Source organism: Pangasianodon hypophthalmus, chromosome 16, assembly GCF_027358585.1.
Source record: "Pangasianodon hypophthalmus isolate fPanHyp1 chromosome 16, fPanHyp1.pri, whole genome shotgun sequence".
In the NCBI taxonomy this organism is placed as follows: Eukaryota; Metazoa; Chordata; class Actinopteri; order Siluriformes; family Pangasiidae; genus Pangasianodon; species Pangasianodon hypophthalmus.
This window is the reverse complement of record NC_069725.1, coordinates 6,934,611-6,960,864: the sequence shown is the minus strand read 5'-3', so window position 1 is coordinate 6,960,864 and position 26,254 is coordinate 6,934,611. Positions and strand designations below refer to the sequence as shown.

General features: G+C 38.1%; 1 protein-coding gene across 1 annotated transcript in view; it reads right to left on the bottom strand.

The window, feature by feature from the left end:
• Positions 1–26,254, bottom strand: part of adcy6b (adenylate cyclase 6b) — a 62,037-nt gene that overhangs the window by 5,045 nt on the left and 30,738 nt on the right. Inside the window, exons 4-19 of the mRNA XM_026920387.3 lie at positions 18,428–18,577; positions 16,536–16,657; positions 14,351–14,462; positions 13,235–13,362; positions 11,598–11,756; positions 11,306–11,447; positions 10,626–10,754; positions 8,484–8,512; positions 8,017–8,164; positions 7,831–7,928; positions 7,175–7,262; positions 6,960–7,076; positions 3,637–3,795; positions 3,339–3,514; positions 2,870–2,896; positions 894–1,026 (exon numbers count right to left, since the gene is read on the bottom strand). Coding sequence (XP_026776188.1) covers positions 894–1,026; positions 2,870–2,896; positions 3,339–3,514; positions 3,637–3,795; positions 6,960–7,076; positions 7,175–7,262; positions 7,831–7,928; positions 8,017–8,164; positions 8,484–8,512; positions 10,626–10,754; positions 11,306–11,447; positions 11,598–11,756; positions 13,235–13,362; positions 14,351–14,462; positions 16,536–16,657; positions 18,428–18,577 — 1,917 coding nt within the window. The remainder of the gene's footprint in view (positions 1–893; positions 1,027–2,869; positions 2,897–3,338; positions 3,515–3,636; positions 3,796–6,959; positions 7,077–7,174; positions 7,263–7,830; positions 7,929–8,016; positions 8,165–8,483; positions 8,513–10,625; positions 10,755–11,305; positions 11,448–11,597; positions 11,757–13,234; positions 13,363–14,350; positions 14,463–16,535; positions 16,658–18,427; positions 18,578–26,254) is intronic.

Sequence of the window (26,254 nt, the reverse complement as noted above, 5' to 3'; positions counted from 1 at the left end):
AAACATTTTGTGTATCACACCCAGTGTTTACTTTCCTCTTTTGTTTGCTAGTCCAAATATCCAAAACGCATTTCTGCAGCACTACAGCTCTGTCCTTTGGCTCAGAATTAAATGTTTACTGTCATTGTACAAGTACAATGAGATTTGGTTTGCAACTAACAGTAGTATAGAAAAGTAAACAAATTTAGCAATAAAAATCTAGGTAAATAGACATAAAAATTTATTTATGTAGAGACAATGGTATAGTAGCGTATTAGAGGTATTTATAGACAGTAAAAAGTGCAATAGTGCGGTACAATACACAGCTCCCATCGACAAAGCAAACACAAAATACATGGCATGTTTGCTTCACTTCCTGCAGTCGGGTCAATACAGAGCTGAATCTGTTTCTCACTGCAAATGAACCTCACTAGTATTTGCTTGGAAGTGGACCAAGGACACCTTTCTCAGATGCTCTTGGAACGGTCACACCCGTGTGGGATTGCTGTGTTCTCACCTGCCTAAACAAACCACACCAAGAAGGTAAACACACAAGGGTTCGATTCAGAATAACAGAATAAACACTGTACATATGAAAGCACCCTTAGCATGTTTCCTTCCAAATATGGCAAGTTCTCCTTTAAAATATCTCCTGACTTCATTTTTGCTTTGTTCACAAATGTGTCGGTTTCATGGCAAGACTATCTTATTCTCACGTAACTATAAAATTTACTCATCTTTTACTTTCATTTCAGTCATTACGTATTCTGAAATTACAGCTCTGTGACAAAAATGACTCACAAACACAAATATAAATGAAAGCACATAACTGTGTTACGTAAGCCGTTCAACTGGCACTTTCATACTTTACAGGAAAGGCTAATTCTCAGTGGCATGAGCATGGGGAGATGCACCTGCAGTTTCCACAGGAAGTCGAGGCGTGCGGTAGATTCGACCTGCTGTGCATGCAGATACAGCGCCAGCACAAATACGGTGAGGATTACTGGAGTCATCATCTTCAGCGGCACCTTACTCATAGTCCCAGAACTGCAGGCACAGAAATGCAGACAGGGTTTGTGATAAAATCCCAAATATATAATAATAGACAATGATATTTCAGACATTTGCTGTGCTGGGTTGTTTATTCATTATTAACAAAAAAAAATGGTCATGTAATGATCAAAACAATATCAGTTCGAAAGTTTTCACCCCTCCCTTTATGAATTTGACACAAACAATGAGCCTCATTTATCAAATGCAACTTTTAGTAGAGGTGTGTGTAAATGTTTGTGTAAGCCGAATCAAACTAAAAATTTCCGCCAGATTTACAAAAGTATCAGGAATGCTGATTTACTTCACACTCGCGTGTGTATGTTGATGAAAGCCAATCACTCTTAAACTCAGTCGAGTACATGGCACAGCTGATTTGCATTTGGCGACACCCACAAAGCTCCATAAAAGGCAAAGCTCACAGAGCTGAAAAAATGAGGAAACAGCAAAAAAGACTTTCGCAGGGGTAGAAATGAATGTTCTTTTGACTCATATCTACACCAATAAAAATATATATTATTTAATAGTGTAACAACCCATTGAAAAGGACAAAATCTGGAGCCGAATGCCAGAAAAGCTGAAGTAGATGTAAAGTAAGAGAGGTGACAATAAAATGGTTTGACAGGAAAACGGAGGGAAAAAAACATACTGGACTGGATTAATGTTGGCTTGCTTTCTTTAATTTTTTATATTTAATTAATTTTTTTATTTAATATTTCTTTGGTTAATGCCATCACTATGAAACAACTGGGTTTCACAAAAGTTGCATTAAATACATAAACTATCCTAATCCATACACAAAAGTGCAGTAATCCATACAAATTACATGATTTGAAACCAATCAATCAAGGTTTACATTAGTTAAGTCTTCTCACACTTACCCTAACATGTATATTATACAGTCATATGATGTCTTTAAATAAGATATTTATTAATACGAAAATGTTTCTCTGTTGAGTTATTTGTTTTGTTTTGGTTTGGTTGTTTTTTTTTGGTATTTTCAGATGTGTCTTGTAGAACAGATTCATGTTTTACTCAAAATTTCCATTTCAAATCCATGGAAGGGGCAAAAATTACACATTATACAAAGCATTTACACACATCTCCCCCCTTTTTCTTTCTTTTCTTTCTTTCCTTTCCACCCACTGGCTAGTTGTGCACCACTGAAGGCTAGCATGTGCTTCCTCCAGGACACTTGAAGCCAGCCATCAATTTTTTTAAAACGCTGCTCATGCAGCTGAACACATTGTGAGGAAAGTGAAGTGGACGTGCACTGGCCATGATTGGCTGTGGAGATCTCCTGAAAACAGGACTAATGTGTTTCTGCTTTGCCATTTGAGAAGCCAGAGTTGTTGTTTTTTTTTTTTAATGATCCCGTAACAGGAGAACAGCATAACATACTTGGTATAAGCTAGTTGTAATTAGTAGAGTTTTTTAATTAGTAGACAGTTTTTTCAGGCTCTCTATAAGATCACTCAGTGTTCTGTTATTGATTAACTCTTTATCTTGTCATGTACTTTCACTCAATAACAATAGTGCAGTATCTTTGTAATCACCTGAGGTTTATGAGGTGGAGTCTGGTTTATAAAGCTTCTAAAAAGATTAGATAATGAAAAGTTGACTAAAAGTTTGACACTGACAGTCAAAAGTTTTTGAACACCCTGTATTAATTTTTTTTAGTTCAACTTCAAAAAACGTTTATGTCTACATTCTTTTTTATTGGGAAAAAAAAAAGATCTAGATCTAGATCTGGAGAGACCTGGTCTCAGTCCACCACTCAATCAGACTTTGAACCAGATTTCACAAGGGCAAAAAATCAACGTCTGTGTTATGAACTTACCAAGCCTCTGTTTTATTGAAACCAGACCTGTGTACAAAAATAGAAACATTCTCATTAGTGACCTGCATGACCCACAAAGTACACACACACACACAGCTAAGAACTAAAGCGGAAAGTCACCTGAAGGTCTTACGAAAGGAAGGGGAAGTGTTTAGAATTATATAGAAGGTCAAATAAAAGTACTTTGTATTAGCGTAACAATGAACAAAGCCACCGTTCTCTAATCATTTAACAGAGTAGTTTTGATCATGATCATTAGTAAGGGTTGTAGATTATAGAAATTTAATTATAAATTAGATCATAATGTCGGAATTAAGGATATATCAATAACAAAAGTGGTTTCGGGCTATCGGACCGATATTGTGCTTATTTCCTCCTACTTGCACTCATGAATTGCTTTGATTGATACATTCCTAGTCATAATGTTTCTTTTCTCAAAGCAAGGAGCTGTGTGATGAGTTGAACTCACAGTGCGTTGGCGGACACCAGCAAGTCGGCGTTATCGAACAGCACCACGAGAGGCCACTCGACCAGCAGCAGGAAGCTGAGCTGAATGAGCAGCATTAATGCCAGCTTGCCTATACTGCTGATGTGCAGGAAGACAGAGCAGGCCAGCAGAGTCAGCAGCACACTGTAGGTGAAATACTGGACAAGACACACAACAGGCAAGTCAGATACACTGACACACACACACACACACTTGATATGTGGATATGAATGCAAGGCACAGGAACACACACTGGAGTCATGCGTTTCCACTCACTGACCTCAGGGAAAGGACATGGTATTTTGTGGTTGGGACAGAGTGTGAGTGTGTCATCTGCTGTGTGGGTCAGGTTGTGTAGAATACACAGTGTCACGGCGCTCTCAGAGATGTTCTGGTCCTGTGCTACACACTGAATCAGATCCTCCTTCTCACATGTAAACTGCCAACAGATAAAGCCATTGAGACAGATTAGTGCTACAAAAACACTAGGATATTCTAGACTTGTAATTTTAGCCATGAGTAAACACAGGATGTTTACATTTCAGTGCTTATTTGGTTATGCATTAGCTGATATTCTGTTGGACCTCAAGTCTGCAAGTTGTGAAAACAAAGTTGAAGTGCTATGTCATTATTCTGACTTACTATCGCATTATTTCAGCATATACAATATGCCCAAATGTTTGTGGACACCTGACCATCACAGCAACATGGGGTTCTTCCCCAACTGTTGCCACGAAATTGGAAGCACACAATTGTTTAGAATCTCTTTGTATGCTGTAGCATTACAGTTTCGCTTCACTGGAACTAAGGGACCCAAACCTGTTCCAGCATGACAATGCCCCTGTGCACAAAACGAGCTCCATGAAGACATGGTTTGCCAAGGTCGGAGTGGAAGAACTCGAGTGGCCTGCACAGAGCCCTGACCTCAACCCCACCGGTCACCTTTGGGATTAATCAGAATGATGGCTGCGCACCAGACCTCTTCTGCTCTACTCTACCAAAATATAGTAGAAACCCTTCTCAGAAGAGTGGAGGCTCTTAAAGCAGCAAAGGGGGAACTCAACATTAATGCCCATGAGATACTAAGGTGTCCAAGTACTTTTGGCCATATAGTGTATGCGTAATGTAAACTTTTTCCCCTTAAGGCACACTTCCCATTAAAAAAAAAAAATATATATATATAATCATTTTTTTGACATTTCAGCCAACATTTTTGGTGGTATCCCTATTTAACTGACGTTAACTATATATTTGTCTAATGTCAGCTTTAGTCAGAGAGATGAGTCAAGAGTTTATTTCAGATGAATAAACTCAAAATATCCTCCATTTACCATTTACCATGACATTTACCATGCAAAAGGGCCACGTGCGATTTGGGAGGAGGGGCGGGGCTTCTGGGGGCTCATTTGCTGTTTTTATTAGGGAAAAAAGAAGACTGCCCCTTTGGCGTATTTTTGCTTTTTTGTACTACTATATTAAAACACAGGTCTGACACAATCATTTTAAATATTTATTTTTTGGTATTTTCTATCTCACCCCTCACCTGCACCACCCCTGCAGTCCCAAATGGTGTGCCCTTCATGATTTCCCAGATCTTCTGCCTAATGTTTAGTGATAGCTCTCCCCTATCACATGACAGTTAGCAACCAGGGAGGGCGAAGGCTATCATGTGCTTCCTCCGAGGCACGTGAAGACAGCCGACCACATCTTTTCAAACTGCTGCTCATGCAATGTCAAGGGGCGGGGTAACACACTCGGAGGAAAGCGCTATCCGCCCACATCCGCATGCATGAGCTCACAGACGCCCATGATTGGCTAGTGTCGCTGTGATTGATAGGGGAGAGAGTATGCCATCCCTCCCTTCCCTGAAAGCACGTCCAGTTTTGCTCTCTTGGACTCCTGGCCACAGATAGCTGCAGCATCATCGGGATTCGAACTGCGTTCTCTGGATAATGACTGATAATTAATTTGGTTTGACTCCTAATACTTAAATTGGCAAAATTCTCTAATGGATATAGAAGTCACTTTGTCCGTTTGAATATGATGTTCTTATTTATACAAAAACACAGAATATAACAAAGATAACAAAGATAAGAAAAATGGCATTAGGATGCAAATGTACAGTACAAATTAACTTCTGCTTGGACAGCGTCATTTTAAACAAGCTGCTGAGGCATTCAAACTCACAACCTGCTGATGATTGGGTGCTTTGCACCACTCTGGAAAATTCCAGTGCAGTTTTGAAACAACTAATGACATTTCCCAGAACAAAGTTAACCGTTAAACTTCCAGCAATGTATTTTAATGCAATATCATAATAATGACTGAAACCACTGAGGAAAGTGATATGTCACTTATGTCACTATTGAATATAAAATGTCGAAAAATGAAAAATTAAAGCTTAATACAAACTGAACAGATAGATAATCTTTAATCTTCTGTAAATCCAGGCCTGTGAGCCCAACGGACACAATCATCTACAGCTGCAGGCTGGGAGCTAATGGAGAGCGGATTAAGAATTCTGTGCACCAGAAACGAAGGAGTCCTTGAATGCTAACTGTAACACAGTCTGTGTGCTGAAAGAGTTTGGTGCTTTTGATTAAAGCTGTCTCAAACCTGGGTGCAGTCCAAGGAATCGATCTCTGTATTCAGGACCGACTGTGGGGGTCATTTGCTGGACGGGCGTTATCTTCGCTGTTTTTTTTTTTTTTTTTTTTTTTTTTTTTTTTTTTTTTACATAGACGAATATCTTGAGAATTGCAGACCAATTTTTATTATGAAACTGGACAAGAAGAAGTAACATGAAAGGTTTAACCAATCACACTAATGGACAACAGTCCTCTGTGGACACCTTAAAGCAATGACCACGATTCACCAGCATCGACCTCCATCTCATCAAGGTTCTTTCCCTCACGCTTTTCTGTGCATTGTAAACAAAATGTCACCCCCATGCCCCCTGCACTTCTTCAGTAGACAGTAAGGACTTTGTTAACAATACATAAAGTTACAATTTTTTTGGACTATTAAAGCCACTCCTAAGAGAGGGAAAGAAAAAAAAGGGGAAAGAAGAAAATTTTAATTACAAATACAATTTATAAGAAAAAAGGAGAGAAAGGAGGAAAAAAATTATGCACATGTGCACATCATGTGACCTCTCCCATCAACAAGGTGATTCTGCCTGTAGAGCTGCCTCTCATTCGAGGTTTTTTTGCCTTTTGCACCATTCTGTATAAACTCTAGAGACTGTTGTGCATGAAAATCCCGGGAGATTTTCTGTTTCTGAAATGCACAAACCAGTCAGTCTCGCACCGACAACCATGCCACGGTCAAAAATCACTGAGATCACAATCCCCCACAATCCCCCCACCCCCACCCCACCTTCTGATGTTTAATGTGAACAAGCTCTTAAGCTGTATCTGCATTATTTTATGCTTTGCACTGCTGTTACATGATTGGCTGATCAGACAATGCGTGTTCCTATTAAAGTGGCTGCTGAGTGTGACATACAAAAAGAGGACAAATAGAGGACACAAGAGCCTCATCTGACTTTTAATAGCAGATGACTTTTCAGCACTTGATTCACTTCAGACTGGAGGTGCTCACCATGTTGGCAAACGCTGAGAGGTACACAAGCAGGATGGTGAAGATTCCTACTAACGTGCTGTTAGTGCGAGACTCGACTATCTTCTTTGAGACTGTTTGCAAGACCACAGGGAAGAGCTAAAAAAACAGAGAGGAATGAAATACTTGCAGCGGGGTATTGATTAATAATTCATATATACAAATCAGTGATAACCTGACTGAGTGACTGTTCTGACCTTAATACAGGAGTAGATGGCACATACGAAGAGGATGTTGGCAAGGATTATAAAGATACTGATGAAGATGCCAAGCATTAGTGTTGTGCTGCAGAAGAGTATGAGAGGAAAATACAAACGCTGTGTTACACTCCATGTGTTTAAAATAAAAGCTTACAGCTTATGCTTTGCATAAGTATTCATCCTCCCTGAACATTTCCACATCCTGGAAGTGAAACCCTTAATTGGAATTATATGTCATGATTATATTATATTATAATATAATATTATTATATTATATTACAATGGGGGGGAAATCAATGACAATAAATTTACCAAAAAAAGGAAAATGTACATAAAACCTGTGTGATTACATAAGTATTCACTCCCTATTCCTATTTATTTCTGGTGCAATTAGTTTCTATCAGAAGTGACATGATTAGTCTAACAGAGTTAGACAGTTAACAGAGTTTTCCTGTGTGCAATTAAAGAGTCATGTGGTCTTAAGTATAAATACACCAGTTCCTGGAACTCTACAAAATGCGGGAAAGGTTAAGGGAGGGTGAATGGTGAATACTTATGCAAGGCACTGTATTATATATCAGATACTAATGTACATATCTGAAATATATAGTAATATACAGCATATGTTTTAACATAGTACTGAAAGTACATACTGTGGAAAAACGGTGATCTGAATAAAGCAGATGAAGCAAAACACCACCAGCGTACAGGCCACATAACCCCCGAATCGATCATCCACCTTCTTAGAATACTAAGGACACAAAGAATATATGTTAGCCTTCACTGATGGGCAAATCTTCTGTCTCAAATACATGCAGATTTTTAGACTGCTTATGGACCGTTTTCTCCAGAATCGGTGTCTGAAACCTGAGCAGGAACTTTTTGACATGGTCCTTGCGTAGCTGATCGATGCTGCGAGCATCAATGGCACGTCCCAGAAACTCGTCTACTTCATCCTCTGGGTTCAGGGCCTCCTGAGCACCTCGGCTACAAAGTACAGCACACGCGTTTCATTTAGACCGAGCTGTCAAATATGCTTCAGCAGTGGGGAGGGATCAAGTAATGATCCCGCTCTGCATGACAGGAATGTCACAGTGTGGTTAAAATCACTGTCCTAAAGCTGTTTAACTATTTATAGCAGTCGGCTTGGTATTTCAATAAGCCACACAAAGGAAGGCTTTATTGGAAATAAGCCTTCATGGGCATGTTCATATCACACAGGCTCAGTGTAGAGGCTACAGTGACAGTACAGAAATCTAAGCCACTGCCTGCAATGGGGAGCACTAAGAAAAGCAGCAGTACTCACTTGTCTTTGCTTGAGGCTTCATCAATGCCCTGGGGATGAGCAGGACACAGGGATTAGTTACAGTGACCAGTGCAAACAAAGTGAAAGACAAAAACACACTCAGCCTATTCGCCAGCCTACAGCCACGAAACAGACAGTAGTGGTAAGATTTTTTAGGCAATTTTGATTCTTTTGATTCATCTCTCAGAGCGGCTGTTCTGAGCAGGTTTCAGTGTTTAACGCTCACAGTTTCATACTATTACTCTTTATTACAACCTGATATTAAGGCTGGGAAAGTACTTCCATATAAGGCATGCACCTGAATATCATATGAAGATTGTATCTTCTAAATGGACACAAATACTAAACACTACTGGTTTTTTTATTTCTAACATGCAAGCATGAGCAAGCAGTCAGATATGAAGCTTGCGAGACATGAAGTAACATGCAATGCATTTTCAGTTTTCATTCATTCATTCATTCATTCACTCATTAATTGTTCATTCTTAATTTAAATTAGGCTAATAGTTTATTTATATTTTTGGAAATAGAATCAGCTAAATTTGTCAGAAAATATATATTTGTTAGAAATAATAATAATAGAAATTAATGTTTGGGCAGGTACAAACAAAAAATAATAATTGCGTGACCAGGATTTAAAAAACAGCCATGCACACAGCTCAGTCAGTTATTAACTAAAATTTAAATTTTATATCCAGATTTCTGTAAAACTACTTTGTGACAATATCCATCATTCAAAGTGCTATACAAATAAAACTGATTTGAATTATGGACTCTAGTGATGAGGTAGAGAAACCCATTCCTGTTTAGGCCACGCCCACTCTGGGTTTATATCCGAATACAGATACAAATATTTGGAGCACTAAACAGACGCAGATACAGATAATGTTATTGTGTAACATACATTTACCATCCAAAACCCATTTCTAGGTAATGGAGAAAGACGGAGAAAACGTTCAGAGTCAGATGTTTGCGTACTAATAGCATGCAGAGGTGCTAACATTGCTAATAAGAAAACCGTAGCAGGTAGAGAGAAAAAAAAAACAACATAATTTCATGACAAAACCTTAGCGCATGTTGGTGCATGAGACATTTTTTGTTTGTTTGTTTTTTTGCATCAGTAAGAAAACAGCAAGGTATAAAATCTGGTGGAAACACTGCTTAATAATAAGCAACTACTTCATTTTTTACCAACCAAAGAGACGACAGTTCACCCACTTGCTTTCTACTGACTCAGATGACTAAGGCTTGTGAATTCACAGGTTCATCTAAATCAGCGGTGTCCAATCTAATCCAGAAAGGGCTGGTGTTGATACACTTTTTCATTACCTCCAAGCAGAGGTCACACATCACAGTCTATTGAAAACCAAGATAATCTGATTAAACAGGAGGAATCAGGTGTGGCTCCGGCTTGATTGGAATGAAAACTTACACCCACACTGGCCCTTCACGGATAACAATGGACTCCGATGATTAAAAAAAAAAGTCTGGCGTTAAAGGAAAAATAACTGCTACCAAAAACAAATACATCCTTCACGTCCTGTGTCCTTTCCCCTTTAGTGAAGGCTTTTTCTGCTAAATTAATTTGGTCTGACTGCAAATAAATCTGAAAAAGCAGAAAAATGTAGTTTTCAGTTGCTCAAGTATTGCTGTAGCAAGGGATCAAAATGATAAATGCTACTGATAAATCTGTAGATGTGAGAACCTCTGTAGCCTGAACAACAGGTTGAGAACGCCATGAACAGAACAGGTTATAGCTCATAAGATTTTTTTTTTTGTTTGAATGTGTAGATGAAATAAAACCCTTTTGTTGGTTCGTGTATGTGAAATGCTTCACCCAAATCTTTTTGGTAGGTGAAGGTGATTCATTTAAAAGGAATGAATTACTCACAAATCACCCTTCACAAACCAGAACGGTGGCAATGGAGGGATGAAGAGGAAGGACAAGTGAATGTATCTTAGAATTTAAACTGACCAGAACGTCAGAGAAAAATAACGTTTACAAATATTTACTTTAATAGTGTCTGAAACCTTTTAAAGAAAAATAACATGCAGGAACCGCCTCAGATCTGATGCATTTATAAGTTCTTCTATTATTCCAAAACCAGAAGGCCCATGCTGAGTGTTCTGTGCAGAACTCACCATCTGCCTGAAAACTTTGGAGTCTTTGGTCCTGGAGAAGGATCTGTCAGGCACCCAGCGGGGCATGAACCCATCGGATGAGTTGGTTCTGGCACGCTGCAGCTTAGCCATCATAGCTTTTTCTTCTTTCTACATGACGCACACACAAAAACCAAATAAGCCTCATTGCTGCTCCACTGTATAGTGTACACATAGATACAGTACAGTGGGGTCCGAAAGTCTTAGAGCACTAGTGAAAATGCTCCTGTTTTGCATTTTCTTCTAATTTAATACAACAATTTTCATTACAACTTGAGTGAAAAGCAGAATCTTTGAAATATTTACATGAATCTCAGAGTTTCTTAGTATTTGGTATGTCCCCTTTTTTGCTTTAATGACAGTGTGCACTCAAGCTGGCATGGACTCCACAAGTTTGTGCAAAACCTTATGGTCTATTTTAGATCAAATCCATCGGCGTGTCGTCTGAACTCATGCTTCAGTACAATGCTTTTGTACAAAGCAGTTAACATGGTCAACATCACAAATTTGATATTGAACATTTACTTTCTTTGTTTTCAATATTTCAGAATTCTAAAACTTGTTTATTTCTAATTTTAAATGAAAAAAAAAAAAAAAAAAATCCCAAATTTTCAGTGTGGTCTCAGACCTTTGGAAATCTATTGTATTTGTGCACAACTAACCCTTTTCTGGCTGCAGCCGAGCACCAGGAAGGTCTCGATATTGTTGTCTTTGAGGTAGGCGTTCCTCTCTCCACCAAAGCCCGGCTCCACCTCATAGTCTCCATTCAAATACTGCAGTGTAGCTTTAGTGATGTGGATACGTCTGTGGAAGTTTTATTATAGATATCATATAGAGTATGACATAAAAAATAGACATAAATCTAAACATTTTTGTATTGCTGGTTTGTTAGAAATCCATCACAGCTCCACATGGTGTCCGTGTGTGATGTGGGTGGGTGGTGCTCACTCTCACCCTGCTTTGCCTCCAGCCTCCATCTGGTTGGCCAGTGTGACGTCATTGGACCAGACATCAAACTGCCACTTGCGCAGTCCCAGAACCCCGCAGTGCACACGCCCGCTGTGGATCCCCACCCTCATGTTCACGTTGACCCCGGTGATTTCTCTCACCAAACTGCTCACATACACACACACACAGTTCACACATATTGTTGATAAGGCTGAAAAGTAGATTTACAATGTTTACACAGTGTTTACAATGTCTTTGGTTTGTTCCTTTGGGGAAATCCGTAAAGGTGGTCTGTAGAACTGTAGGATAGCTGTTTTTCCCTTTTCAGAACATGTTCCAAGTCGAACCCCTCAGAACACCAAAATTGTACATCATCCCTAGAACCCTTGTGGAACCCTTTTGTCTAAAAGTGTAATGTAAACACTGTACATACTCAATAATTTGTATTTTATTGCAAACACCATCTTCATGACATGGTACCCCTGCTGAAAACAATGTGTGTTAAGAAAACTAGCAAACCATTTAAAGAACCACTGTGCATTTTTACCAGTTTAAGATCTAAACCATTGATAACCATAGTTTGATAACCATAGTTACTATAAAGCATCATACTACAGTCATACTATGGTACTTTATAGTAACTATGGTTATCAAACTCTGAACCATGAAACCTCCATACCTTTACTCTGCGAGAACCCTTTGTTGAACCCTTCAAAAATGTGCCACAGTTTTGACAGTTATGATTCTTAATTGTAACTATGGTCGTTATACTCTTGGCCACGAGTTTACCACGGTTCTACTGCCGTACTTATTGTGGCTCATTATGAGTGTCCAGTGTCAGCGCTTTGTAACAGTCAGAGCTGAAGCTGTTCCGTAAAGTTTCCCACCATAGCAAAGTCTTCTGGATGGAGGTAACATGACAAGCTGCATATTTAGTCTTATTGACTTCAAGAGAAAAAAAAAGAGGAAGGTGAAAGGATGATTATTTATAACTGCTATAACGAAAGTGAAAGGGAACTTGTTTCGTGAGCGTTCCACAACAAAGGTTACCACAATAATGTAACTATAAATGGATACAAAGTACAGCATGTTAGTTAATAAATTAAAAATAGTAATCATTGGCAAATTGAAGTGGGAATGGAGGAATAAAATAATAATAATCAACTTCAGAATCACATCTCATCACCTGATTATTTTCCTAAAACAGCATACCCTGTCATGTTGCATTTCTGACTTTGAGAACATATTTTACCACTCAAAGTCAAAACCTTCATCATCTCGACGCAGCGCAAAAGAAAACAGTGACGTACAAAATGAGAGATATGCTTTTATTATCTTGAGTGTTTAGCCGATCACGGACATGCCCTTGACGTTACCTTTCTTGCTTCAAGAAGAACAGCGTTTTGGTGCTGCGACTGAAACGTACTTGTCGCTGAGAGTCAGCTCTTTTACACAGAACGGTATAAGCTAGGAACTGGCTCAGGAATCAGCACAAAAGTGGAAAAGGGCTGTTATTTCACTGTTTTTTTTTTTTTTTTTGCTCTTACAGTGTCTGTGTTCAATGTGAGCAGTCAATTTCTTTAAAAGTCATATCTCAATCAGTAAATAAAAACAATTCTGATTATGAAAATATGCAGACTCACGAGATGGCCTCTATCATGTCCACTCCCATCTCTACACAGCAGTGAGCGTGATCTGCTCTCGGCTCAGGCAGCCCAGACACACAGTAGTAACAATCGCCCAGGATCTTTATCCTGAGACAGTGGTTCTCCTGCCAAAACAAACACGCACACACACACACGCGCACACACACACATTTCTCTTACTATCCTTCTGAGGACCTTCCATTGACATATTTATCAATGGAGCTACTTAATGTCATGCCTACGCCCAAACCTAACCCTAACCAAACGGAAAAAAAGCAGTTGTCCCCTCAAGGTCAAAACTGTCAGATATTCCTATCCCTGAGGGTACATCTGCTTCCCACAAAGACAGAAACAACACCCCTCACACACACCTTATGCAAAATCAGTCTAACAATTAATGAAAAGAAGAATACATATTAATCAAGTCCTATTTACAATATTTGTGTTACAAACACTAAATCTGGGTCACTATCCAGCTCCCTGTAACAAATTGTTGCTTGTCAGGCCTTTGTTGCTTCTCAAATATGTCCGACATGCAAAAACCTGTTTGTTTATCTTTGTAAAGGTACTTTATGCGCACTGATATGGTCATACACTGTGATCAAACTAGCTCAACTTTCACATAAAGAAGTTTATCTTGTGCCAGACAAACAAGTCTCTGAAAAATCTTTGTTTTATTTCAAATTACATTTCAGTTTAAAACAACACCAGCCTCAGTAACGAGAGCTTCGGACAAAAATACAGATGATGGTGATTTCCTTTACCAAGCTTGCTCTGTTGAAATAAAATCCCTAATCTCTATATCTAAGGCTGTTTTTGGGGGAAATATTACTTTTATAGTGACCTAATTCCATCTATAAAAAAATACAATTCTGCCTAAGCAATCATTTTATTATTGATTCAGATTCCGATTGAAAACACACAGCGCTCATATTGTAGTCTAATTGCTGCGGCTATAATAACTAGCATTACAAAACCGAGGAAAACATGCACTGAGGAGAAATCAGGAATGTGTAATAATCTTAGATTTAATCAAGTAATCCCTTGTTGGCCAATGCTAAGAGTTGAGCCAAGGCTTGTGGCTTTAATAAGGGATCGATGGTGTTTGCTTACCCAGGCTAATTTGTCAAAACGAGCAAACAGTTCATTAAGTGTCATCACCAGCTCCTGCGCTGTGCACTGTGACGCCAAACTTGTGAAGCCTTCAATGTCTGCAAAGAGGATGCTGAAAGAAAAAAAAAACAAAAAAAACAAAAAAACAAGGACAAACAGAAAGGAGGTCAACGTCTACACAGGTCTAATCAGGACGTCGGTGGATGGTGTGATGGACTACGTTTGAGAATCATCATTTCGCTTAGATTAAAGATGGGTCACAATCAATGAGGCAAGCCAGAGAAACAGAAGCAGCCTGGCCTACTTAAAGAGCTCATAACCACAGAGAATTGCGCTCATCAACAACCATTTACAGGCGACAGAATGAAAAGAGCACTGAAAGGCAACAGATGGCGCTGTTCACTTCACCAAACCTGCTGCTGGGAACATTTTTAAACCATTTGCCACAGCCGTTTCCCCACCCTTGAAAGAAAATTGGCCAATTTCATGCATTGAACTCTTCCTGAGCAAATGTGACACAGATGCTTCGAGCTGGAGTGAATTATGTGGGATCGCTCTTGCTCGCAAACAACCGCTGGACTTTAAAGCAGTGCGTGCTTGAGGTTTGTAACAAACTCACGGCACACTGCTTGTTTTACTCTACTCACTTTACTCTGCTAGTTAATTAGCCGTTTTACTACAGTGCAGCTTGATCTCAGCATGGGAAGAGAAGCTGGAGAAAGAGGTTTTGATGTTTTGTTGCATTGTAAATGAGAATATAGTTTAGATGCTTCTCTGGCAAAGGAGATATTTATTCTTCTGGCCTTTGCTTCTTTCATGTATCTCTGCAGTGCTATTATTGTTTTTTTTTTTTTGTTTTTTTTTTTTTTTTTTGTAGATGTTACTTAAGGACATTCTTGTAGTTCTTCAGTAGCCAGGATCTGTCCTTGATCCTTGTACCCTTCTGGAGTTCTTGACTTCCTTCCGAGTTATCACTTCTTCTATCATTAAAACTATTTTTAGTTTCCAGGATGGGCATGCAGGATGGTTTACAGCTTGGATTTTGTAGCCTATTATCACAAGCATCATTGTAGCTAAAGTGTACACCGGTTTGTTAATTTCGGGTTGTACGGAGTTTCAGTTATGCCGCATTCCCGTCTCAGCCTCGGATGCCCCGCCTACAGCCCACAGAGCTGCTGCTATTTTTTGTACATTTTTTCAGCCACGAGCTTCAGAATCACAAATGCTGCAATCTGACTGACTATCCTCACTATCTGCATATGTGCACATAAGTAAACTTTTGTTTGAAAAAGTTAGTGGCGAGTAAACGTCATACTCTGGGAAATGTCTATGACTGGTCATTTGCAATGTCAATCAAATAGCCTTTCCCTTTTAAAGTTGGCAGCTCTTGGCTGCGTTTAGTAATGAAGGGTATCAGGTTCTATATCAGCTGTACTGTTGTGTTCTTTTGATAATGTTCAAGCACTTGCATGACTAGTTCTTTCTGTGTGATATGTGAAAGAATGTGTTTTCCTTATCCATAAATGCCTTATGTTTTATGTAGCCTCTCTCTGGTTTGCTGTCGTATTAGCATTCCACTGGCTGATATTATTTCACGTTAAATCCAAGGTCCCACTGGAGATAGGAGAACTTTGAACCATGACCCCCCCCTTAAGCTTAAAGAGCAGCTCCAACAGAGTTCAGGAATGACAACAACAGTCTCAGTGCACAGGAATGCAATCTTGGCCACAGTGAAAATAAAATAAAATTCCATTCTACAGTGTCAAACTTTAAAAAGAAATTGCCTTCTGGACTTCAGGATCCATCTTCATTAGCGATTTGCTAGGAGTACATGTTAACTCTTACTATTTTAAGGCTTCATCTGAGTGAAGAGCTATTCTAAGATATCAGACATCAAAGTTTTGACTCCTCAGCTGGCAAAACTCCAAAATTCCCATAACCATAATTTAGTCTAATGCTTTAAGAAAACCCTCCTTACTCCAGAATCTCCTCTCACTATGTTAAACTAGAAAGCAGAATTTGATTATCCACAGCTGTCTCTGTCACAATTTTCCTCCAGGATCATGACTAGTCAGCTGTAACAGAGCTCTTTATTATCAGGTATGCTTCTTATATTCTTTAAATTTGACCTTGTCAAATAAACTTGTCAATAAAAAAATAACAACAACGTGTTAAAAACGTTTACCTGACGTTGTCGTGCTTCTGTATGTAGATCTTGTGGAACATCATATCTTCCTTCTTGGCGTTTATATTTTCCTTCATCTCCATGGCAACATGTCGGGGCAGCACCGAAAGCAGAAGGCGCTCCTGGGAATGTGTGTGTGAGAGAACCACAGTGAGTTTGTGCATATGGGACCATTTGGGTGAGTGGTAATTGTTTTGATAGGCTGTGAGCTCGTTCTAAGGATTTCATTTATCTGTGACAAAAGAAAAGTGATGACATCTGGAGGAGGACAGTGTCGGTGCCGAAAAAGCGCTAGAGGGCACTGCAGCTAACATCAGCTTTAGGGTTCTCTCCACACAGAAACCACGTAAATTTAGGTAAAAAATGATACAAACTCGACTAAAACACTAAGCAGAATATTGTTCAAATGTTGCATTTCATATCTTGAAAATTCAGTATTGTTAATAGTGTAATCACCATCTCTCTGTCTCTGTGACTGCAGATAGTGTCATGGAAATTCAGTGAGATGTAGTGTACCATTAATACACAGCTAATGTAATAAAACTTCAGGAAAATCAAGTCTCTTGTACTTAGCAGAAAAGAGAGCTGTGCAGTTGTAGATTTTCTAAAAGGTCTACACACCAAGACAGAATGTCACTTTTACGATGTACCGTAACAGCAAGACACAATTAAAAAGAAACTAATAAATAAATAGAGTAATATTATAATATATAAAAGACAAATGGCAAGCATTCAAATAAACCTATTAAGAGTCTAATATAGCTAAGATATTGCTGCTTGGACAGGTTTAATATTTATCACATCAATCACTGCAAATAAAATAGCACTTGATCCAGCAAATCGTTTTTTTTTTTTGCATTGTAAGGTAGAAGTGCAGCGTCAGAAAGAATGAAGCTTAAGCAGGGGTGAAAAACGCTGTACAGTTGACAGATGCAGCAAGTAAATTTCTTTTCAACTGCACCAACAGTTCACTTTTCAACTGCACCAACAGTTAAATGTGCACACAAGATACGACTGCTATTTTTATTTATTGAGTTAATAAAATAATGCCACTGTTTGTGTTAATACAATGTGCTCTCGTATTTAAAAAAAAAACGGAAACTGACCAAGCAAAGCAATCAAAAAATATACATATTTTGAAAATTAGTGCAAATCTCTATTAGCTTTTTCTTGAAAATCGTTAGTTTATAGTCTATGAATAATGGATTATGTGCACTGTAGGCATTCTTGAGCTTTTTTTATTCTCAATCTGGTTCTCATGAAGGTGGTCTGTGTATTTGCACCTACTATCCCAAAGCACCCTCTATAAAATATTCCTGGCGCCACCACTGCTGGAGGCACTGATTACTGAAATTAGCAATTAGCCTTTCTGCAGTATGCCAGCGTGGGAAGGCAGGGAAACCATTTTGGGGAAAAAATTACACATGTTATGAAACAATGTGGAAAAACCATGTAGCACGCACAATAAGCATCCTTCCACTTCAAAGTGTGTTAAATACACTCATTCGGCAGACGTGATTTTTTCCTCAATCCTACCTAAGTTCATTGAAAGTAAAATCTACAGTTGTAGATGTTGGTGTAACCCTGGATGTCATTTATTTACATACCTTATGTTGTTTCTTCTTTCAATTTGTCACCCATTTGTATATACATTATATGCCTTATACACTGTACCTAGAGGCGTACGACTTAATATGTGCCATTATCAATGCAATATGTGCCATTTTCAATACAGAAAATACAAACAAGTTTCCAACTTTTAAGCCATTCGTTTATCACAGACCTTCATAATGTGGTTACTGTGGAAACTCATATCACAACAATGATAAAAATACAATAAATGGTTCAGCCCTTGTGTGTGTGTGTGTGTGTGTGTGTGTGTGTGTGTTTACCTGCTGCTGGTTTTCTCTCTGCAGGTGGATTCGGGCTTGGATGTAGCCTCTGGTCTCTTTAAAAGCTTGTCTCTGAGACACTTCAGCTGGGTAATGTGTGCAGATCCCAATGATGTTGGTGCAAAGGAAAATCAGTCCATTTGCACATAACTGAGAGAGAGAGAGAGAGAGAGAGAGAGAGAGAGAGAGAACAGTAAATAATTACATAACACAGTATAATCAATTATCAAGTGACATATAATTCGAGTCTACAGTTGTCTCACTTTGACAAATACAGTAAAACTGTATTTGTGTGTACTCAGTGTCAAGAGTAGGCTTTTCACAATTATTATGTAACTGCTTCATCTTAATTTTAGTTGATTACATCAACTTAAACAAAATCAACTTCAAAAAAATGTTTCCTTATATGTACTCTGCGAGTTCATCACTGACACACACACACACACACACACTCATTCAATCCTATTACATAAATCACTGAGTATTTTACTTAATCTCAGTCTAAGTCTAAAATGTGTGAACTAACTATGTTTTGTTAATATAACATTCATAGGTTGTAACTTAGTCACTTATTGACTAAAACATTTTGCAGATGCAATCCATTAGGTTCAATCCATTAGTACAGAATAGAACCTTAATTATTTACACAGAATAAAATAGAATATATTTATTCTCAATCTACAAATACAGTGAAATTTAGTTTGCAACTCCCAGTAATATAAGTAAATGTATAAAGTCAATATACAATATACATATATATGCATAGCTTTTGCTTTAGTATATTGTTTATTGCCTGGTAATCTACTCATTTTAGAGCATTTTAATATGAGGTTTTATATATTTAAGTTGTTCGCTATGTCTCCCCTTTGCATTTTTTTATGTCTAAAAGGCAAACTTATACTGTATATAAACGTACTTATACATTCAGAGCTGACTGTGGGTGCACTCATTATTACACTACTGTTAGGCTTATATTATAAAAGTGATATAATGTCAACAGAAAAGACATATGAATTGTTAATGACTGGCCTACTTCTGAGATTTTAAAGATCGTGAGTGTACACTCCTATAGGTGCTGCTCTGATTATCCAGTAAAACGCTAATGCACAAACACAGAGTCTCCTGGACTGAGAGAAGTAAATCTATGAAGCCAGTCAAATAGAAATAAAAAAAAAAGAACTTGTTACTCTGGTTCTGTGACCCGGATCAACATCTTCTGATGCTTATCAGCAACAGGAGTCTCTGTAAACAGGGGAAGGCAGAGAGTGTAAGGAACGTGAGCGCTGCTAGATGATCTGTGAGTGCTGACTAACGCAGGGAACGAGCTCACTCCCTCATGCTCGCTAGAAAAGCCTGCTACTGCACAATAACCCAGAGGCGGATTTGCCTTTAGGTCACCCAGCTGACAATTCGCTTTGAAATGCACGAGGATACATGAAGCATGGGTAAACACCCATCACACACATTTACACTGAATATGAACAACGTTTTATTTATACTGCAAGGGTTCTTTTTAGGGGAAGGAAAAAGGGGTAAAAGGGCTAAGAGGGACGCTGTGTTTTCAATTAAGTGTTGAAGGAGGAGAACAGTCCCAGTGAGTTGTGGAATCTTGTTCTGCGCAAGGTCAGAAAGGTCAGTTTGCTCTTAAAGACCATCACTAGACCGGTACTACAGGACCTGAGTGGATAAGAATGCAAAGCTATGAGACCATGCAGGGATTCTCTAACGTTTTGCAGTCACGGACTTCTTTAAGTGTCAAAAAAATAAATAAATTCCACAAAACAACCATTAGTAGATTTATTTTATGATTATAACCCAATTATTCAAATATTAGTCACACTATTTAAATGTTAAATGTGTACAATAATGTCTATTTAGTCACTAATATTTAAATGTTAAATGTGTATAATAATATGTCTATTTAGTCACTAATATTTAAATGTTAAATGTGTGTAATAATATGTCTACTTAGTCACTAATATTTAAATGTTAAATGTGTGTAATAATATGTTTATTTAGTCACTAATATTTAAATGTTAAATGTGTATAATAATATGTCTACTTAGTCACTAATATTTAAATGTTAAATGTGTGTAATAATATGTCTATTTAGTCACTAATATTTAAATGATAAATGTGTATAATAATATGTCTATTTATTGGAGCCATAGAGCTTTTTAATCCCTGAACACATTTTTATTAAATCTTTAATTAAATACAAGTGACCGGTCAAATAACTATAAGAGGTCAGTAACAAAATTTGAAAAGTGTTGTCGCGCTATGCTTCATTTTGATAACCATGGCCTTAAAAGGATATGTTCTGTTCAAAATGAAATATACTAATTTTCCAAATACTCCAATTATAGTCAGTGATCCAAGATATATTTGTTGTCCATTCACTTCACTTCACTTCACTGGTCTTGCACTGGAGCTATGAGACTAACAAGTAATAAAAGTCTATCTCACTCAAAATCTTGTCCATAAATATATGCTCAAATGACTTCAAATAACCTATACTTTACAATTTTAATAAATTAGGTAACAATAGTCTTTATTCGCAAACTCACAAAAAGATATATCATCATTCACATCACTTCTAGCTTTCTGTCACAAATCTGCTTTCAAACTTTGTGATGCAAGGCCTTGGGGTATATGTAAATGTCACTGCAGCCACCAAACGTGTCAGCTTGTGTGTAATGACACCACACTGCACTTAGACCTTCTGGTTGTCCAAAATGGCTACTGCCATAACATTGAATTATTCGCTTGCTTGTGTTTATGGTTTGCGTCGTAAATTATATCAGCAAGTCTGTTTGACATTACTGTAGAAACAGCATGTGGTTTGGGAGAAGTTTTGAGGTGAGATAGACTTCCATTACTTTTACTCATTTGGCTGATGCTTTTTTTTATCCAGAGCAACTTGCGTACAATTAAAGGACTTGCTAAAGGAAACAACCATGGCAGTTTAGTGGTGCTGAGATTTGAATTCACAACCTTCCAATCAGTAGACTACAGCCTTAATCACTGAGACATCTCTTCCTATTATTATTATTATTATTATCATTATTATTATTATTGTTATTATTATTCCATTACTAACTAAAGATGCAAATATCACACACCAGAAATGTATGGCTGATCAACAAAATTCGGGGAAGTGAAACGCTGTGTAATTTAAAATGTTTACAGAAATATTTCTTTTAATATAAGAACTATATGTTTTTTTATTTCAAGTGGATTTCATGCCAGATTAACAACCACATAAAGCAAAACACGTACTGACTTTCGCATGTAGCTACGATTAAAATATAACACGCTTTTAAGACCTACTGCCTGTTGCACTACACACTTTGGCCAAGACTCAAGCTGGTTAACGGTAGAACTATTTTTATTTTTAACAGCTGGATTAATTAGCTTACTTCACTGGCAGATGATCTCAGAATCAGGAACATGCAGGTATGTGGAAACACTTATGAAACTGTGCAGAGCAGAATCAAGTCCATATAACTCTCCTGGTTATAATGCACAGTCACTTTGCAGTTAAACCCACAGACAGAATATAAAGATGCCAGCCAGACTCGAATAATACATCATTTACATGAGAGAAAACTACATCTAGTCTAATACATCTAAACATTTTGGCCAACAACTTGCTAACAGTTTTGTTGAGGGCGCAATCACAATTTGTTATATAATCATATACTCATTTGCTTCCCTTAATCTGTATTAATGCACTGAACTATCTAATTAGCTTGCTGTACTTTATTACAATACGGCCTAATCAGTTAGGTTTCTGGCCAACCAAAACACGGGACTGAGCAGCACACTGGAGCTTTCACATGTCTGCCGGGATAGTTAATGAATTTATTATTTGTCCTCTATTTGTCCTTGTCCAGCCCTACAGTACTGCTTGTATAATTAATGTATGCACATGTACGGACTGAAAAGCTCGCCTTTGTTGGATTTGTTGTAACTCATGAAGAAAGGACAAAGGCAGCCTGCATTAATGCAATCTATTCTGCATTTGTGGAACCAGCACTGCCTGTGTTCTCTCTCTGACCCTGCAGTGTGGGAACAAAATATTTCCTCTGACTAGAGAACAAACCATTTCCTACGAAGATTGCATTGTCAATATAATTTAAGAGCAGTGAGAGTGAGGAGCAAAAGCATTCACAAGATTAACTGTCCAGCACCAGCAGCAGAGAGGGCCTCCCTCATACCACATCTGTCCGTCATCAGTCAGGCACCATATTAACCATTTGAGGGGTGTCTCATAGTAGCAAGTCAAGCAAATGCTCTTGCGTTATAATTGTACGTTTTTGTAATCTTGTAAGATAACAAAACAAGTTGAGTTAGTGCCTGGATTCACTATTACAAGGTGTTTGAAATGTCCTGGAAAACTGAAAACTTCAGTGTGTTTGTAGATCTAAAGAGTGGCTATCTAGAACGTAAAAGACAAATGTAGCTAGTCACACCAGCAGGACGTTAAGTTCTATCAAAACCTGGTCTGAACTTAAATGACAAACAAACTACTACAAAATTAAATGACAAAGTTTCAATGTGACGTGTGTGACGTACACAAAACTACTCTGTGATTCTGTTCAAAGTGAACAATGAGCAAAAAGAGCACTCACACTTATAAATCCACTCTGTTTTCTTTGCATTTGGTTAGGAGGGCTTTGTTATGTAGAACATACTGTATAAACATATAAAAAGGGGGATTATAAGACTACAAATAAGCTGGTTTTATATTCTAACACGACACTCGACATTTGTGTGATATAATCTACTTCTAACAAAAATTTGAAAGGTGATAATGTCCTTGAATTAAGTTTAGATTGGCCTCTTGCTGCTCATTTGTTTGCTTTTCTCCTATAACTGGGCTTTTCTTAAAAAAAAAAAAAAAAAAAAAAAAAAAAAAAACGAGTACAGCCTACTCTGAGCCTGTGCCTTATTTCCATTTCCTCTGCAGTGCCATTCATTATTCAGCATGTCAGTGTCCAAGCCGCTGGAATTAGCACTTCATACAAACTTCAAACCCAGCGCAACACGCCCGCTGAGACCCTGGCAGAAAAGGATGGATTCAGTTTCACACACACAAACACATACACACACACACATACACATACACACACACCACACATACATTTGTCTTACTAACCTTGTGAGCACCTTCCATTGACCTTCCATTGCCTACATCTACACCTAACCCTAACCTTCCCCTTAGCCTCTATAAGCAAAATAAAACCTTTTGGCGTCTTTATTTTTCCTTTAAATAAAAGCTTCAGGTTTTTTTAAAGCATATTTCCTCATGGGGTCCAGCCAAATGTCCCCACAAGGTCAAATCTGTCAGATATTCCTGTCCTTGTGGGGACGTTTGGTCCTTGCTAAGACATAAAAACATGCCCCCCCCCATACACACACACACGACAAGAAAGCATAGCAGCAGGATGAGGTCACTGTGCCTATAGGATAGAGTAGAGAAAAACCACTAAAGACGTTTCATTTAAAAACCACTAAAGACAGTTCGTGTAAGTTTGTCACTGCTGTTAGGACCTTCGTGTTTCCTGTTCCATCTACTCTACACAGAGAAACAACAAAACCATTGCTACACCAGGGACTGATATTACTAACCACACAAGAGAGATTTACATTCTTTTGTCCATGTTTCTTCCAGGTGTCTCAGTGTTATAAATCTCAGTTAAATAAAATCCATAACAAGGTTAAACTGGCTCTCAATAACTATAAACCAAGGAGATAAAGCTTGTCATGGGCGCGTTCATGTAACAAGTAACATTTCTGAGGCCCTAAAATACAGACATAAAACAAACACATACATTCTGCCATTAAATATGGGGATTTTTTTCTTTGGTGTTTGTGAATGATTTGGTGTTTTTATAATCTTCTGCACACGGGTGTTAAAATGATTTGTTAAAGGTCAGTTTCAGTTTGAGTAGCTGGAGTATGATATCCAGACTTGAATCTGAAGAGCTACAGGAAATACAGTTTATCAGTGTGATGATAAAGTGTCACAACACAATGGCTTGGAGAATCAGTTAAACACCACAACTTTTAGGGCTGTTCTCTTCGAGAAACGAAAATAATGCTATTTCAATTCGATTTAATGACAGTCGCTTTGTTTACACGCAAACATTTTCACTAATCCAAATGCAGATTTCAAATGAACTGTTTCACGTATCCTGAACATGGCTGTATGAGAACCCAGAGGTTTCGGAAAAGTTTTTTTTTTTTTCCTCCTTTTAGTTTTTTTTACCTCCCACGTAGCGTCTCTAGTTGTCAAATTCAATATGGAAACAAATCTCCTGATAAATATGGTGACAGAATGTGGCCTACTATGTGGAAAAACCTGCATTCCAAGACCCAATCAGCAGTGATGACTGGTTTCAACAGATCTCAGGGCAGCTGAGAAATCTAAATGCTTTGGGTTTGCCAATAGACTTAATCGCCCATTATGTTTAACTTTCATGAGAAGCTAATTTGTCAGACTTAATTTTTTTTTTATTGAGAGAGATGCAACACATTTCTAGGTCACTGTAGTGCACACGCGTTTCTGATGTACGAACATTATCCACTTCATAACCCCCCTTTTCCCTCTCCCAAACTTTACAATACATCTTACAGTAGAAATGGTTCTGTACATCATAGACACACTGTCTGCACTTGCACTTTGCTTTTGTTTGCAGAAATGTATTAAATTGAATTCTGATTCTATGCTATATTTAACATATTCAACCTTCACTTTGTTAACTTTGCATAGTGCCACTATTTGCACTTCTGGTAGATGCTAAACTGCAAATTTAAAATGAGTTGTGAATGAGGACTTTGTGAAAATTAACATTTGAGGAACAGCTGATATATAGACGAGCCGCGACTGTATCTGACATAGCTATTACATAAATGTTTATGTTTATGCAAGAACATATACATTGGGGATTAGTGGTTAGCACGTTTGCCTCACACCTCCAGGGTTGGGGTTTGAATCCCGCCTCCGCCCTGTGTGTGCGAAGTTTGCATGGTCCCCCCCCTTGTTGTAGGCTGATTGGCGTTTCTAAACTGTCCAGAGTGTGTGTGCGATTGTGCCCTGTGATAGGTTGGCACCCTGTCCAGGGTGTCCCCTGCCTTGTGCCCCACATTCCCTGGGATAGGCTCCAGGTTACCCCGCACCCCTGTGTAGGATGGATGGATGGATGGATATGATATACATGTGAGTGTTAATGAAGGATATTCGCGTGTGTGTAAAATGCAAATTACTCATAGCATTGCTACCCAAATCAGCTTGCTAGCTGCAGTAATATCAGCGAAACGCAGTAATGTACATGCCAATTTTTAATGTAGGCTTTCTTAGTAATCAGTAAGCAAAAGCAAGAGGGAAAAGGAGAACAAGCACACTCACACAGAAAGAAAGAGAAAAACAAAACATTGAACTCAATAAACAGTCTAACTCGAGTCAGAACAGTTTATATAAGAATGCACGTGTAACATAACAGAGATTAGAAATTAGCAGTTGGTGTGATACACATTCAGCATGTTGCAATTAAACGTGAAGTGAATCACATTTCTGCAATGTGGACCTCACTAAAACTTTAACCCAAGCCAAATTTATACACATCCCAGGAGCAACATTTGGTGTCGACATTAACATAACACAATGCTTGTGAGTCCTTTCAGAGTGTAGTAAGTAGCTAACATTAGCTCGGCGTTAGCCCAGTTTTTTAATTGTTTTGTATGTTTTTGAAACCTCTTAAACTACGTCAGTGTCCGGAAAAAAACGCACTTCAAAAGTCCTAATTAAACAGAATGTGAGGT